Genomic DNA, 17,317 nt, shown 5'->3' with positions numbered 1-17,317 from the left:
CCTCACTGCAACCTCTGCTTCCTGGTTCAAGCGATTCCCCTGCCCGAGTAGCTGGGATTACAGGCATGTGCCACCATGCCTGGCTGATTTTCCTAGTTTTAGTAGACACAGGGTTTCGCCATGTTTGTCAGGCTGGTCTCAAACTCCTGACCTCAGGTGATCCACCTACCTTGGCCTCCCAAATTACTTTTGAAAATAAAAAGTTTAATTAATCTTTTCTTAAAAAGAGGACAACAAGGAAGACTTGTTATATCAGACAGCAGAACATAGCAAAAAGCTGCCGCAATGAAATCAATAAGGTATTTGTGTCAGAATAGACAAATATGACAAGTTGAAGAGAAGACGAAACCCAGACAGAATTGCAGATGGATTAAAAATTTAAAATGAATAGCAAAACAATATGTATTTACATAAATACAACAATGGATAAAAATATGGACTAAGATACAGTAGATTTTTTTCCCTTGTTTGTTTTTTAAATTTTGGAGGGTACATCATAGTGTATATTTATGGAGTACATAAGTTGTTTTGATACAGGCATGCAGTGTGAAATAAACACATTATGGGGAATGGGGTGGTAGATTGTTAATATGAGTTGCCAGGATGATGTTTGGTAGGGAAGAAATGAAGAGGAAGAAAGGGAAGCCACTCCTAAAAGGAAAGGAAAAACTACCATGTTAACAAAAAATACGATGTAGGATTCTATCAAAGGTGTTGATGTAAAATTATGTAAATATATGTTTATTTAAAAATAAACATTTTATAAATTAAAAATGAAAAATCAATTAAAATTTGCATAGAAATTTTGTTAGCTTCTTGGTAATTACATGTGTATTGGTTTTTTTTTTTTTGCTAATATTCAGTTAAAAAGGTAAAATTTAGTATCTTTTAAAATCATTTTTGTGTTATAATTTATATTTCCATGATTGCATTTTTTGGTTGATACTATCCCCAATTCACACAAATGAATCTATGGTTCAGTTAAGTATAAAAGCAGTGATATAAATAGTAATGCAAATATAGCAACCCAAAATAAGCCCATATAATTGCAAGCAGGCCTTTCCTGTGGGATATAGAATGTGAATCTATAATGCTAAGTAACTTTGTAGGGACTTTTGGACAAGCAGCTGAAAAAGAAAAATGCCAATAAAAATCACTCCCTCTCTAAATCTTAATTGCTTTAATTAACTCTTTAATTTGGTTAAACATTTGCATGAAATTTGGGTTTCAAGATCTAGCATCATTGTCTATCTAGTGATAATTTTCCTGAATTATGAGAGAAAGTAGAACAAGATGAGGATATAAATGTATTTCAAAATAGAGACAGGGTCTTGCTCTGTTGCCCAGGCTAGAGTGAGTGGCACAATCAAAGCCCACTGCATTCTTGAACTCCTGGGCTCAAGCAATCCTCCCACCTCAGTAGCTAGGAGTATAGGCATGTGCCACTCCTGAGTAGCTAGGGCTATAGGCACGTGCCACTATGCCTGGCTAATTTTTATATTTTTGTAGTGACAGAGTCTTGCTATGTTGCCCAGGCTGGTCTCCAACTCCTGGCCTCAAGTGATCCTCCTGCCTCAGCCTCCCAAAGTGTTGGCAGTATAGGCATGAGCCACTGCAGGCACAAGGTGAGGATATTAACTGTAAGATGCAATGGCCATTATTACTGTGGATCTCAGGGTGTTCCTTCTAAATGGTAGGCCTCGGCTCTGTCTAGAAATGTCAACTCACCTACAGACTACAGTTTCACATGGAAAACGTGCCTTGAAACACATGCTTTCAATTTCTTTATTTTTAGAAATAAAGACTTTTATTATTATTATTATTATTATTGTTGTTGTTGTTATTATTTGAGATGGAGTCTTGCTCTGTTTCCCAGGCTGGAGTGCAATGGCGCAGTCTTGGCTCATTGCAACCTCCACTTCCTGGGTTCAGGTGATTCTCCTGCCTCAGCCTCCTGAGTAGCTGGGATTACAGACTCCTGCCAGCTTGCTCGGCTAATTTTTGTTATTTTTAGTAGAGATGGGGTTTTGCCATGTTGGTCAGGCTGGTCTCGAACTCCTGACCTCAAGTAATCCGCCTGCCTTGGCCTCTCAAAGTGCTGGGATTACAGGCGCGACCCCACCATGCCTGGCCTGAAATTTTTATTTTATAAATAAAGAAATTTATTTTTAGAAATAACATTTTTATTTTGTTCATCTCCAAAAAGGTGATTTCTGGTTTTAGAAACCTGGGTTTTTTCCCACAGCATCTGAGAGAACGAACGTAATTTTTAGTTTATTTTTAACAAAACCCAGGTAAGTTTATTGTAAATGCCTCGTCACCATCTTGATTCAGCTCTCGACCTCCATGCAGAGCACCCTGAGTAAACCTCTCTGGAAAGGGAGATTTTGGCAGGAGCTTTCTTCCTGGACGGGGAGAGCTGAGTGGGAGCTTTCTTCCATGAGCTGTGCTTAACTTCTTTCCACATACTTCCTCTTTCAGTACTGTGATCATTGTGTATTGTTCTCCTTTGGACAATCTCCAAGAGGCTGCATCTTTCTCTGGATGTTTGCAGTTGTTTCCATTAGACACTTTCTATCCTCTTTTTCAGATGACTCCCAGGTATCCTATTTTACAAACATTTCTAGGGAAATAATGGTTCCTTTTGCCGGAGGCATGTTTATTTTCTTTTCTGCACTTAGTTGTGATTCTTGACCTGTATGCTGATTTTTATTGCTTACAGCGAAGGGCTGAGGTATAATCAAATTACAGGCAAGCAGGCAGCTGCCTTAGGTCTTGACTTGGCTGAAAGTGTAGAAAACCCCTGTGATTCTTGAGACCCTGGCCCACCATTTTACTCTGTCACAGGTACTTAGTCCATAGCCTAGGGCAGGAGGCATTTTACACAAGACTCCACTATTGGAAGGACTAGTCCTCAGCACAAGCTTTTCTTATCTGTCCCTCTCCCATATGGTTCAAGGTCACCCTCAGCCATATTCTCAACAAAGCTTAGCGTGATAGAATTCCCATTCCTGTCGTGTACCCTTGCAGTGCCTCTGGGTGGAATGTGGAGAAATGGAGTGGTTCCACTTTTGCTGTGTTTCTGAACATGTATCTCTTGCTATCAGGACTTTCTGCTCATCCCTCCTGGCACACCAAGATCCTCCACCTTCCCTTCACTCCTGCCACTTCATATACTGGTTATCCATGGTATAGAAGACAGGATTAAACTGAGAGGACTTTTCCCTGACTCTGAATACATGTAGGAGATAATGATATGGAAGACCATCAGTTTGTAAGTCTTAAACAGATTGACTGAGATAAATGTTCCCTGACACATAAGAAATCAAGTTGCTGGGCGCAGTGGCTCATGTCTTAATCCTAGCACTTTGGGAGGCCGAGGAAGGCAGATTGCCTGAGCTCAGAAGTTCGAGACCATCCTGGCCAACACGGAGAAACTCCGTCTCTACTAAAAATACTAAAATTAGCCGGGCATGGTTACACATGCCTGTAGTCCCAGCTACTTGGGAGGCTGAGGCAGGAGAATCACTTGAGCCTGGGAGGCAGAGGTTGCAGTGAGCCAAGACCGCGCCACTGCATTCCAACCTGGGTGACAGAGTGAGACTTGGTCTTAAAAAAAAAAAAAAAGGAAGAAGAAAGACAAAATCAGGTCAGGTTTAGAGATGAGGATAAAGAAGATGAATGGTGGCATGAAGGAGCTAACAGCTACTTGTCACCATAACATGAAGCTTGATGCCAGCAAATTAAAGGAACTATTCAGAACTAGTATCCTTAGCTCTACTTGCTTAGGGACACTGACCTTATAGAGGTTCCAGACATCAGCTTGTTCAGCCTTGAAGTCCAATCTTTCCACTGGCTTGCATCTTTCCCACTTTCCGTGGCCAACTCTGAGGTTGTCTACAAGTTATTAGTCTTAGATTTATGTAATGTCTCAGTGCCAATGTAGTATTTGGTTATTTATCGTAGAAGTGGTTGGGGTGGGGAATCTGATAATAGCTAGATTCTTTTTTCTTTTAAAAAAAGGCAGGGTCTCACTTTGTCTCCCAGGATGGATAGAGTGCAATGGAGTGAACATGGCTCACTGCAGCCTCGACTTCCTGTGCTCAAATGTTCCTCCTGCTTTAGTCCCTGAAGAAGCTGGGACTACAGGCACATGCCACCATGCCCAGATAATTTTTGTATTTATTTATCTTTTTTTTTTTTTTTGTAGAGATGGGGTTTTACCATGTTGCCCAGGCTGGTCTCAAACTCCTGGGCTCAAGTGATCCACCAACCTCAGCCTCCCAAAGTGCTGGGGTTACAAGTGTGAGACATTGTGCCTGGCCTAGATGCTTTCATACAGGCTTTTCAATTATGCATTTTCCTTAAGTAGGAAGTCTTAGGATCCAAGTTATATCTGATTGTTGTAGTCTACATTCCCATTTTCTATTTCTATTTCTGAGCCTTCAGTCATGAGCTCAGAACTCATTCTGGGCTTTGTTACATGGCTGTGTTGGACAAGTGCCAGCTTTGATCCTGGGACTACGGCATGTAATGACATACACCCCCCTCCACATTCTGTGTGTCTCTAGGAGGGAGGGGGAAGCTGGCCATAGAACTTTATTGTATTTTCTGATTCCTCACTTATATTGCCCCCATGGCCTTCTTTGTTCCTAAAGTAACCAGAAACAGTGCTTCCTAGAACCAACCCTACAAAAAACAAAGGGATAAACAAAGCCAAATGGGAAGCTGGATCAAGGTTTGAACTCTTTCTGGGCAGAGAACAATACCTGGTATGGACTAGATACTGGGAGAGGGAAAGGAAAAGTAGGGTGAATTACGGAAGGAAGCTGGCAGGCTCAGCGTTTCTGTCTTGGCATGACCAGTCTCTCTTCATTCTCTTCCTAGATGTAGGGCTTGGTGCCAGAGCCCCTGAGGCTTTCTGCATGAATATAAAGAAATGAAACTGAGTGATGCTTCCATTTCAGGTTCTTGGGGGCAGCCAAAATGAGGTCGTTTGTCCCTCTGTTCCTGGTAGGCATCCTGTTCCCTGCCATCCCGGCCAAGCAATTTACAAAATGTGAGCTGTCCCAGCTGCTGAAAGACATAGATGGTTATGGAGGCATCGCTTTGCCTGAATGTGAGTTCCCTGCTTCCTTGTTTCATCCATTCCTCATGTGATTCTCTCCTCCATTCCCTCTTTCCTCCACTTCGCTCCTCTGCTTTTACTTAATTATCTAATCATCCTCTTTTCTGCTCATTTGCATACTCTTATTTCATGTATGTATGTATGCATGTATGTATGTATTTATTTATTTTTGAGATGGAGTTTCACTTTCGTGGCCCAGGCTGGAGTGCAATGGTGTAATCTCGGCTCACTGCAACCTCTGCTTCCTCGGTTCTCCTGCCTCAGCCTCCCAAGTAGCTGGAATTACAGGCACCCACCACCATGCCTGGCTAATTTTGTACTTTTTGTAGAGACAGGGTTTCACCGTGTTGGCCAGGCTGGTCTCAAAGTCCTGACCTTGTGATCCACCCGCCTCAGCCTCCCAAAGTGCTGGGATTACAGGTGTGAGCCATTGCACCTGGCCCCATTTATTTTCCTATCCTTTCTTTCTCTTACTGTCTGATTTTTTTTGGAATTCTCCTTTGCCATCTTTGGAGATTGGCTGGAAACCATTTTTATGTCTTAGAATTACAATTCCTCCTTTATGCGGATCCTGGACATCTCTGTGGTATCTCTTTCTCATCTTTCCCTCAGTCATCTGTACCATGTTTCACACCAGTGGTTATGACACACAAGCCATAGTGGAAAGCAATGGAAGCACAGAATATGGACTCTTCCAGATCAGTAATAAACTTTGGTGCAAGAGCAGCCAGGTCCCTCAGTCAAGGAATATCTGCGACATCTCCTGTGACAGTGAGTAGCCTCTATAACCCTCTTTCTCTGTTTTTCTGAGGCCTGCCCTTGGGATAATCTCCTTTTTAGTGCCAAGCAGACCTCGGGCTTCGTTGCCTTGGCTGGGCTCTACAAAAATTGTGGGACTTGAATTGGCAGTACTGGGTAAGAAGCTGTTTGGATTCTTCATGGTCATCAAATCCCCAGACAGTTCCCTGAGGTTCGGGGGTAGACAATCTGAGCAGTCTGAGAGTCTTGGAATCTTATTCTCTGCATTTTCAGGGTAAGTCAGTTGATGAAGCTGATGATTCCTCCAGAGATATCCCAGGGAAATGAAGGAAGTCCCTACCCAGGGTTAGACATTACCACATTGGTCCTTTCATATAAAAAGACAACAGGCACAAGACTTGAGTTTAGAGAACCCACTGGATCCAGGGGTTAGGGGAACTCAGTGAATTTCTGGGTAATACTTCTCAGCTCTCTCATTCCTTTCCCTGTAACTCCTGCCAGAGTTCCTGGACGATGACATTACTGATGACATAATGTGTGCCAAGAAGATCCTGGATATTAAAGGAATTGACTACTGGTGAATCCTTATTCTATTATTTCCCCATCCTCCTCCTTACCCCGTTAGCCCAGCACCCCTTTCCTCTTACCCTATCTCTTGGTCATTTAATCTAGAATACAGTCTCTGAAACAAAACTTACCTAGAGACTCAGGTTTCTGTTATTAAGCCTCTCTTGCTCCACTCCTTGGTAGCAACTTTCCTAATAAGGGGTTGCCTAATGGAGGGCTCAGACCCAGGCCTCCTTTCACTTAGATTTGGACATCTAATTCCACTTGCTTAGTTCTATGCCCTCAAGCAAGCTGTTGGTCTCATTGCATCTCTTTTTTTAACCCTACAATTTTCTTGGATTATTTTTTTATGGACTGTATTCCACTTGATGGCTTGTGTCCCTTGACATCAGGTCAAGAATGTCTTTCTGTAATTCTCATCCACACTCTTTCACTTCAGCCTTCCTGGGAATAAATCTAGATGGAAATTCAAGCCAAGATTCAGTCAGCTAACTCACCTTGTCCCTTTCTCCATTATCAGGTTGGCCCATAAAGCCCTCTGCACTGAGAAGCTGGAACAGTGGCTTTGTGAGAAGTTGTGAGCATCTGCTGTCCTTGGCATCCCTGCCCACTCCACATTCCTGGAATGCCTCTTCCCTAATGCCACCTTAGTTTGCTTCTTTCTGTTCCCCCAAAGCTTATCTGTCTCTGAGCCTTGGGCACTGTAGTGACATCACTGAACTCTTGAGGACTATTTTCCGGAGATGCCTGAGTGGTGCACTGAGCTCTAGACCCTTGCTCAGTGCCCCCGATGGCGCTTTCACTACAGCACAGATTTCACCTCTGTCTTGAATAAAGATCCCAATTTGAAGTCACTGGCTGTATTTTTTTTCCCCCTGGAGGGAAGGGGAAGAAATAGGATGAGTAGGTGGACACCAAAGCCGTAGGTCATAGCCACCTTCTGTCTCTACTGAAGAAGTAGACTGAATTTACAATAGAAAGGTGAAGGTTACTTTCTGCACCAACTCAATGTGACAAACTTTTATTGATCACCTAATCTATTCAAGGAACTGTAGAGGGATCCAAAGTTGGCTGAATACTGGCCGGGTGTGGTGCTCCCTCCTGTAATTCCAGCACTTTGGGAGGCTGAGGTGGGCAGATCGCTTGAGGTCAGGAGTTTGAGACCAGCTTGGCCAACAGCGAAACCCTGTCCCTACCCAAAATACAAAAATTATCCAGGTGTGGTGGCAGGTGCCTGTAATTCCAGCTACTCAGGAGGCTGAGGCAGGAGAATTGTTCGAATCTGGGAGGCAGAGGTTGCAACGAGTTGAGATCATGTCATTGCACTCCAGCCTGAGTGCTCCATCTCAAAAAACTAAAACAGCAACAAAAAACAAAAACACAAAGTTGGCTGAATGGCCTTTTCCCTCAAGGACTAATGCAAGAGATAAGATAAACATTAATAAATAGTTACAATATAAGGAAGAGAGTTATAAGCATCATGAGAGAGGTTAGAAATGTGCACTGGGCATTCACAAAAGGAAAGATAATTTATATTTGGAGGGGATGTTGGGAAAAAGGAATCAAGAAAGGGTTCCTGAAAGGGAGAGCATTTAGGCTGGTTTTAAAGTCTGTGTGGGATTTTGACAAGTGGAGATGTGGGGTGGGAAAAGGAAGACTATGGGTGGGAACCCAAGAATCTGAAATGGGTGACTTGAGGGGGTTGAAGGATTTCTTTATCCTTCATGAGGAGCTGTGAAAGGAACTCTTCCTGTCTCTGGAAACCAGAGAGAGAACAGGGGCCTTGACAGTGATGCTGAAGAATCTGAGAACATGGGACCTTTTGGTGTGAACTCTCCACTCCATTATTTCTTCTTGTGCTTTACTTGTTGTTAAGGAGAATGTTTGCAGGACTTCATTCATTTAAATAATTATGGGATATGTTAAAGAAGAAGAATCAGGACATTTGGGTCCTAAAATCTGTTTCTGCTACTTTTTGATGGTCTGAACCTGGGCAGGTCATCTCCATTCTCTGTACCTCAGTTTCCTCATCTTAAAATGAGGATTTTGGTCTAGATAGTTTTCTGAGATCACTTCCTGCTTTAACAATCCAGCATTCCAAACTACAGTTTAATTTGTCACACTCTGAATGAACTGAGAATGACATTCGCATTGTTGCTCAGCTCCACAGCCCTGGCCTTCATCCCACAGAGAAGACGGGAAAGTTCACCTGTGAGGGCAAGTACACCGCACATGAGTTCATGATCTTCAGGAGCCGTTGCTGAAGGAACTGACAGTAAGAGATTTATCTGTAGAGAGAACCTCAGCCTGAGGTCAGAAGATCAAGAATAGATAGAAGCCAGGGAACTGGCATGAAAGACATCTTTTTCTTTTTTTCAATTATTCATTGGTTACAGTGGGTTATGATACAAGTGTTTATAGATGCCTACTCTGTACTAGTACTGCAGAGCAGTTTTTCTGTGTTTCTACTCAGTTTAATTGTAGTGTGTTGAGTTGTAAAATAATTCATGTATTAAATAAACAAACAAAATGCCATGTTCTTTGGTTCAAGCAACACTACAAAAGGCATTTGGGGTCTGCATTTGGAATTCTCAGGCAAACTCTCTATTGTTCCTAGTCTGTACTTATTTTCCCCACACTAGCTTATGTGTGTATATTTTTTGAGACGGAGTTTTGCTCTTGTTGCCCAGGCTGGAGTGCAGTGGCATGATCTTGGCTCACTGTGACCTCCGCTTCTTGGGTTCAAGCGATTCTCCTGCCTCAGCCTCTGGAGTAGCTGGGCATAGGTGCCTGCCACCATGCCCAGCTAATTTTAGAATTTTTAGTAGAGATGGGATTTCACCATGTTGCTCAGGCTGGTCTTAAACTCCCACCTCGGCCTTCTAATGTGCTTGGATTACAGGTGTGAGCCACAGTGCCCGGCCTATACATTTTTTAATTTCAATGTCTAATATGGTGTCCACTGAATTATGAACTCTTTTGAGAAAATGAATCAATAAATCTATATTTGGAGGAGATGTTGCCTCCTTTATCCAGTGAGGTATGGCTGGATCAGCTTCATGACATACACACCAGTAGTCTTCTTCACCTTCTCCTCCTCCTAATTGTAAATGTTGAAGGTGTACAACTTGATGTTCTGTTGTATGTATACACTTAAATGATCACCACAATCAAGCTCATTAACATATCATCACCTCACGTGATAACTTTTCTTTTTCTTTGGGCATAGAAGCAGGCTTGATAGATGCAGTTTTCTTGGCATTTGGGTAGAAGCAGGACAGGAAACTGCTGTTCTCTTCCTGAGAACTTTCTCCAGAGCCAAATAGGAGGCAGCATGGCAACTGAGCATCTGTTTTGCTTTCTCTACCTCCTTATCTTTCCTTTAGGCCTAAAATGAAGCTCTAAGCCAAGTAAAGGTCTGAAGTCATCCAGACTAATGTGGAAGCGGGGAGGCTCCAGGGAGTGGCTCTCAGAGAGCAGACCATTTACTGAGCTCTGCGTGAGAAAGACTCGAAATGGTTCACAGCAATACAGAGTTTTGTTCTCTCCTCTTATCCTGCTTTCTCCTCCCTGCTACTTTTCCCTGACACCTATCTTGTTATGAAGACAGGAATTGTATTAGATAAAATCAAATATTTTTTTCTTTCTTTTTGAGATGGAGTTTTGCTCTGTTGCCCAGGCTGGAGTGCTGTGGCAGGATCTTGGTTCACTGCAACCTCCACTTCCTGGGTTCAAGCAATTCTCCTGCCTCAGCCTCCTGAATAGCTGGGATTACAGGCATGCGCTGCCACGCCCAGCTAATTTTTGTATTTTTAGTAGAGATGGGGTTTCACCATGTTGGCCAGGCGGGTCTTGAACTCCTGCTCTCAGGTGATCTGCCCTCCACCGCGCCTGACCTCTTTTTTGTCTTTTTTTTTGATGGAGTCTCTCTCTGTTGCCCAGACTAGAGTGTAGTGGTGCAATCTCAGCTCACTGCAACCTCTGCCTCTCTGGTTCAAACAGTTCTCCTGCTTCAGCCTCCCAAGTAGCTGGGATTACAGATGCCCACCACCACGCCCAGTTAATTTTTGTATTTTTAGTAGACATGGGGTTTCACCGTGTTGGCCAGGTTGGTCTTGAACTCCTAGCCTCAGGAGATCCACCCACCTCAGCCTCCCAAAGTGTTGGGATTACAGGCGTGAGCCACCGTGCCTGGCCTCAAATATTTCTTTTTATGTTTCTTCTCCCACTTCTCCTTCTCTCTCATCCTTTACTTTTTTCATTTATTGAACACTAATTAAGAGCCTATTAGGTGACAGGAGGTACTAGATATTGGGGATACAGAAGCTATTAGAGGTTTTGCTTTGAAGACCCTTATACTTTAGAGGGGATACTCCCCTCTTCCCATTTCCTGAGATCATGCAAGAGAAAAGACTTCAGGTGATCCATATTAATTCCTTCCTTCACTGCTTGATTTGTCACCAAATGGTTATTAAGGATACACTGTTTGCTAGGTGCTATTTTATTTATTTGTTTATTTAGAGATGGGGTCTCACAACATTGCCCAGTCCAGAGGGCAGTGGCTATTCACAGGTGTGAGCACAGCACACTATAGCCTTGAACTCCTGAGCTCAAATGATCCTCCTGCTTCAGTCTCTCGGGTAGCTGGGACTACAGGGATGTGCCATCACACCTGGCTTAGGCTCTACTTTAGCTGCTACTTGTTAAGGATGAAGACAGGAGGAGACACTCTTATTTTATTTGATTTCTTTCTTTCTTTCTTTCTTTTTTTTTTTGAGACAGAGTGTTGCTGTGTTGTCAGGCTGGAGTGCAGTGGCGTGATCTCAGCTCACTGCAACCTCTGCCTCCCGGGTTCAAGCAATTCTCCTGCCTCAGCCTCCCGAGTAGCTGGGACTACAGGCGTGAACCACCACACCAGGCTAATTTTTGTATTTTTAATAGAAATGGGGTTTCACCATATTGGCCAGGATGATCTTGATCTCCCGACTTCGTGATCTGCCCACCTCAGCCTCCCAAAGTGCCAGGACCACAGGTGTGAGCCACCACGCCCAGTCTATTTGATTTCTTTCTAAGATGTTATGGGATGTAGATCTTTAAAAGGACTTTTTTGGCATGAGAACAAAAGAGGAGTTGGGTCACAGTGCCAAGATGGGACTCTCCAAGAATGCAGAAGGACATTTGCTAGTGGTCTGATAGGTTGATTTACCTTTTGTGCATAGACATAAGTAAAAGGGAGAGGGAGAGGCAGGAAGAAGAGGGGTTAAAAAAAGGCAAGAAATGAGAGGAAAAAGCATTAGCTATAGAAATGGCCAGGGATGCCCTGAGGATTTTCTTGGATAATGACTGGGCCCCATCTGATGGGTGTTACCTGCTCTGTGACAGTTTCCTCATTGCCTTTGGCTGAGAGCAGGGCATTGGAGGAAGAGAAACTAAGGTCTCTGTTTTGGAGAGATATGAATGCTGAGGTAGCTGAGTGGTGATAGCTCTTCCTCCGTCCTTTTTCCCCATAACTTTTCCTCCTGCTGAGGCAGGGGCATTGGGCTACAAGGGAAGCCTGGACTTCCTGGCCAGCATCCTCCTCAGAGCCACCTTTACCTCCTGGTTCTTCAGACTGTAGATGAGGGGGTTCAGCAGGGGGGTTATCACACTGTACTGCACGGAGAGCACTTGCTCTAGGGCTGAGCCGGATGCTGGAATCATATACCTTGAAGGGAATTGCACAGAAAAGCCACTCATGACAATGGTGACAATACTTACTGTTGGCAGCAACAATTCAGCCCCTCCCTGCAAAGACTCCCCTCCCTGCAAAGGAGGTCTTCAGAGCTGACTTTCTCTGGTGACAGCATCTAGAAATGGCTGATCTGTGAAAAGTCAGTCATTTCTGCCTTCAAACACTTCCAAACGTAAGTGAGCTCACACAGAAAGTTACAGGAGCTGCCCCGAAGAACAAGCAGTTCTGCAGCATATCAAAGGCTGTGGGTTCTAATAGAATTAATATTTAGGACAGATAAAAAGTAAAAAAAAAAAATAGAATTAATAATAATTTCACACACTTCCATAGCATTTCATACTCTTCAAAACATTCTTCCTTAATAGCTATGATGATTATATGAGGAATTTTTCTCTTTTTCCTCTTTATACGCAACAGTACAGAAACACAATGTTCTCACCTTGTGATGACTGTTCACGTAAAACTGTACGCTCAGTTTAAAATGTTGTCATTATTCCCAACTTTTATGGCCCTGGGAATTACCCTCAGAATCCTTGCCTATTATTTATATAAAGTTGAGTGGCCTATTATTTGTATAAAGTTGTCCTTTTAGTTGCATTTTTCTTTGGTTTGGAAGAGAAACCAAAACTGGTAAAATGGGAGATGAAAATGTGTTAAGCACATAATATGATTCCAAATTATAAGATTAAAATCTTGAGTACATTTTGCTAAGTACCACTCGGAATATCTTCCAAAGACGCACTAGAATTATTATTTTTTTGCAGTGGCACCGTAGTTATCAGAATAGACTATCCCAAGGATATTCCTTGTGTGTTCCAATGTGTTTGGTTATTTTAAAAAATAGTCATTTTACTGTTATTTGTGTCTTTTAACTTATTCTTTCTAACATTTCTGTGAAGTAAGTAGTCACATCCTTTATGGCAGATGAGGAAACTGAGACAAAGGGAGACGAAGAGATTGGTGTACAGCTCAGTTGAGCTCTCCTGGGCTATTTATTTATTTATTTTTCTTTTACTTATTATTTTTTCTTTCCCAGCCACTAGACTACAGGTACTGGACTATTCTTATCATCCATTTCCATCCTTGGCTTCTCTCTGAATCACAGGCAGGTGAGAAAAGTATTGAACAATTTGTGCAAATCCACCTTCAATTTACTAGTAGAAAGCACAGGCGTCGATTGTTTTGTCTCCTAGTGAGGGAGGACTAGGCAGCCAGAGCTGTCGATGTTTGAGAAGCATGGTAAGGAAGGGCACGGATCTTGGTCCAACTTGTGGCTCCATTACTAGCTTGTTCTAGGACTGCTGAGAAATTACCTGATTACTTCCTAAACTCAGGTTCTTTACCTAAAAGTGGGTTGATAATATTTCTCTTGTAGTGTGGTGCATGCTAAAATTGACTTGGCAATGTAAAGCAGCTGGTGTACAGTAAATGGCTAGTAAATTGCTACAACATACGTAAGCTTTGGCGACATCTCCCAGTAGGAAATAAAGATGGCATACTTTTCAAAGACAGGCTTTATTTTTTGTCTAGCACTGAATAAAAATCTAACAAAGGTTCTCTGATTTCTTTTTGAGAACTCCCAAATCTTAGGTTAATGAAGTGGAAAAATCTTTATCTTGGTCTAAACTTATTTTCCAGAATGGACAATTGAAGCCTTAGAAGGAAAATAGATTCTGGTTTTTTTTTTTTTGTTTTTTTTTGAGACCTAGTTTCACTCTGTTGCCCAGGCTGGAGTGCAGTAGGGCAATTTCCGCTCACTGCAACCTCTGCCTCAGAGGTTCAAGCAATTCTTCTATCTCAGCCTCCCGAGTAGCTAGGACTACAGGTGCACGCGACCACACCTGGCTAATTTTTATATTTCCAGTAAAGAAGGGTTTTCGCTATGTTGGCCAGGCTGGTCTCCAACTCCTGGGCTCAAGCGATCCACCCACCTCGGCCTCCCAAAGTGCTGGGGTTACAGGCATGAGCCACCGTACCCAGCTGAAAATAGATTATTTGCAATGCATATAGCTAGTCCCTGGTAGAGCCAGAACTAGAGCCCAGGCCTTTTGAATGTCTTGCTATTTTGTAATGCTCTATTCTGCCAACAGAGACCACCTAGGGTAAGGAATATCCCACATTTATATTCAGGGGTATAGAATGACATACCTGAGAACTCCTGAAGTATAAAAGATGGTGACCATAAGGAATTGGGAAGAGCAGGTGGAAAAGATCTTGTTCCGACCTGTGGCTGAGTTGATCCTCAGGGCTGTTGTGATGATACAGCTGTAGGAACCCAGCAAAAGGACAAGGGTGCCAAGGCCCAGGACTGACATGGTGGTGAGAATGGAGGCGATGCTAGCGCAGGGGTTGGAACAGGTCAATAAGAGCACCGGAGGAAGCTCGCAGGCAAAACTGCGGATGACGTTAGGGCCGCAGAAGTGCTGCTGAGCAAGCAGGAGGGTGTTAATTAGGCCAGTCCCGATTCCTATGGCCCAGGATGACCCCACCAGGCCAGCACACACCCTTCTGTTCATAACCACCACATACAACAGCGGATGACACACGGCCTGAAACCGGTCGTAGGCCATGACCGAGAGGAGGCAAGCCTCAGTAGCTCCAGCAAATATGACCAGGGAGATCTGGGTGAAACACTCAAGGAAGGATATTGTCTTCTCCTTAGAAAGAAGGTTCTCTAGCAGTTTAGGCACAATAATTGAGGCATAGAAAGCATCCAGGAAGGAGAGGTGTCTCAGGAAGAAGTACATGGGGGTGTGGAGGTGGGAATCAGTACTGATCACCAGCACCATCAGCAGGTTCCCCAGTAGAGTCAAGAGATAAATTGCCAGGAACAGAACAAAGAGCAGTGCCTGAACCTGAGGGTGGTTGGACTGTCCTAGGAGAACAAACACAGTGACTGTGGTCATGTTGCTGACTTCCATGGAGCACTCAAGTTTCCCTTTTGACTGACAAGAACTGAAAAGAATGCTCCAATGGGTTATCAGTGTCAGGGCATGCCCGGGGATGAGGCGTTGGCAGTAAAGCTTCAGGGCAGACCCAGGACAGATTCTGTAGTGGAGGCAGCTTTGCCATGTCAGGCTGCGTCAGTCCTTTCCAGCTTAGGGCAGTAACTTATTTGCCATGGTGGAGAAGGTGGGGAGGAAAAGTTCAGAGAATCAGACCTAGAAAGGAAGAAGAGAGCAGGGATGATTCAGGCTGGAGAAGGAAGTGAAGGGAGTTGATACTGAGAAGTGCTATTCTCTACTTCCAAAAGGAACTGAGCTTAAACCACAGGAGGGCTAACTGGTATAGTGAATAAGCAATAAACATTTTGGCTGACCATCTGGATGGCAGACCATGATGAGTGTCTGAGTGTCTGATAGAAGTATTATGAGACTTGGTCATGGTGCAAGTTCTCTCTCGGCCACTGTAAGCTCATAAGCCACTTAAGTTTCTAAAAAAAAAAGTCTGGGAAAAATAGATAGTTTCTAAAGTTCATTCCAGATTAGATTTTTTTTTTTTTTTTTGAGACAGAGTCTTATTCTTGTGCCTAGGTTGGAGTGCAGTGGCACAATCTCAACTCACTGAAGCCTCCGTCTCCTAGGTTGAAGCTATTCTCGTGCCTCAGTCCGGCTTAGATTTTTTTAAATTTAATTTTTAATTTAATTTTTTTCTAGAGATGAAGTCTCACTATATTGCCCAGGCTAGTTGCAAACTCCTGGCCTTAAGTGATCACCCTCCTCAGCCTCCCAAAGTACTGGGATTACAGGTGAGTCACTATACCTGCTACCAGCTTAGAAATTGAAAAGATGGGGAAACAGTCTTCCTGGGGTGTTTCTGGTACTAAATAGAAGCCCCTTCTCCCCTTCTGTGTCAATCCAAGCAGAAATGACACATGAGTGTATTGGTTTCACAGAAGCCAGGCAAGGGGAAACCCTTGAATAGAAATGAAGACTGTGAATGTCAGGCCTCTGAGCCCAAGTCAAGCCATCGCATCCGCTATGACTTGCACGAATATGCCCAGATGGCTTGAAGTAACTGAAGAATCACAAAAGAAGTGAAAAATGCCCTGCCCCGCCTTAACTGATGACATTCCACCACAAAAGAAGTGAAAATGGCTGATCCTTGCCTTAAGTGATGACATTACCTTGTGAAAGTCCTTTTCCTGGTTCATCCTGGCTCAAAAAGCTCCCCCACTGAGCACCTTGTGACCCCCACTCCTGCCCACCAGAGAACAACCCCCCTTTGACTGTAATTTTCCTTTACCTACCCAAATCCTATAAAATGGCCCCACCCTTATCTCCCTTCGCTGACTCTCTTTTCGGACTCAGCCTGCCTGCACCCAGGTGATTAAAAAGCTTTATTGCTCACACAAAGCCTGTTTGGTGGTCTCTCCACACGGACGTGCATGACAGTGAACATCAGTCATTTCAAGGTCTTCCCATTCCAGCGTTTCTGTGAATGTGTGATGTACACTGTTTTCACTGCAATTTCAGGTCTTAACATGGGCATCTACAAAGACTGTGCTATTTTTTGGAATATTTGGAAAAAGATTTGAAAAAAGCCAAGTCAAACTTGGATCATTTTTGTGCATCACAGGGAAGTTAAAGACCAGAAATAGGGGTGAGAGATAAAAGAACAACTGGCAAAATGGACAGTTACAGGATTCAGTCTAGATCAGAGGAAGGTAAAGTGGCTAGTCCCCCTCCCCTTGATGGTTAACTCAGGAAGGTTATCAATGAGAATCTGATCTGGATTCATGACTTGTACCCTCTTGGGTTCCCAGAGTGGGTAGTTTTAGGAGAAGATTGATTTGAATGAGAAGGAAATTTACCTTCACCTGGGCTCCCTAGGCCAATGAGATGCCCTGAATGGAGGATCCCTGTATGGCATCCTTTCCAAGAGTGGAGCAAAAGCCACAGATAGGAGAGGGCTCTGTGGGCTTCCCTCGGCTTTGTCCTTCCTTTAGAGAATGCAGAGGTGAAACTTCTGAGCAAGGAAATATTCCCATAGCCTTTCTGTCCAGGGGGAAGCCTTAAATCTACCTCCCAAATAACAATGGCCGGAGGGACTTCGTCTCAGCTCTAGGCCTTGGAGAGTGAGGGAAGTCCCTGGAGGGGTCCTTAAGCATGAGGCCTGTTCTCATTCTGAAT

The 17,317-nt window shown here is 43.5% G+C and overlaps 2 protein-coding genes across 2 annotated transcripts; one reads left to right on the top strand and one right to left on the bottom strand.

The window, feature by feature from the left end:
* Window positions 1-4,232: 4,232 nt before the first annotated feature.
* LALBA (lactalbumin alpha) lies at window positions 4,233-7,308 on the top strand. The gene is made up of 4 exons (XM_003906294.4): window positions 4,233-5,119; window positions 5,741-5,899; window positions 6,389-6,464; window positions 6,975-7,308. Exons 1-4 carry the CDS (start codon window positions 4,987-4,989, stop codon window positions 7,033-7,035), a joined length of 429 nt encoding a protein of 142 aa, XP_003906343.1. The 5' UTR covers window positions 4,233-4,986; the 3' UTR covers window positions 7,036-7,308.
* A 4,132-nt stretch (window positions 7,309-11,440) lies between these two features.
* On the bottom strand, window positions 11,441-15,649 carry LOC101007352 (olfactory receptor 8S1-like). The gene is made up of 2 exons (XM_003906293.3): window positions 14,334-15,649; window positions 11,441-12,158 (listed from the first exon to the last, which is right to left on the bottom strand). Exons 1-2 carry the CDS (start codon window positions 15,104-15,106, stop codon window positions 11,996-11,998), a joined length of 936 nt encoding a protein of 311 aa, XP_003906342.3. The 5' UTR covers window positions 15,107-15,649; the 3' UTR covers window positions 11,441-11,995.
* Window positions 15,650-17,317: the final 1,668 nt, after the last annotated feature.

The sequence above is a fragment of the Papio anubis genome, chromosome 9, assembly GCF_008728515.1.
Source record: "Papio anubis isolate 15944 chromosome 9, Panubis1.0, whole genome shotgun sequence".
Classification (NCBI taxonomy): Eukaryota; Metazoa; Chordata; class Mammalia; order Primates; family Cercopithecidae; genus Papio; species Papio anubis.
This window is presented reverse-complemented; position numbering and strand designations above follow the sequence as displayed.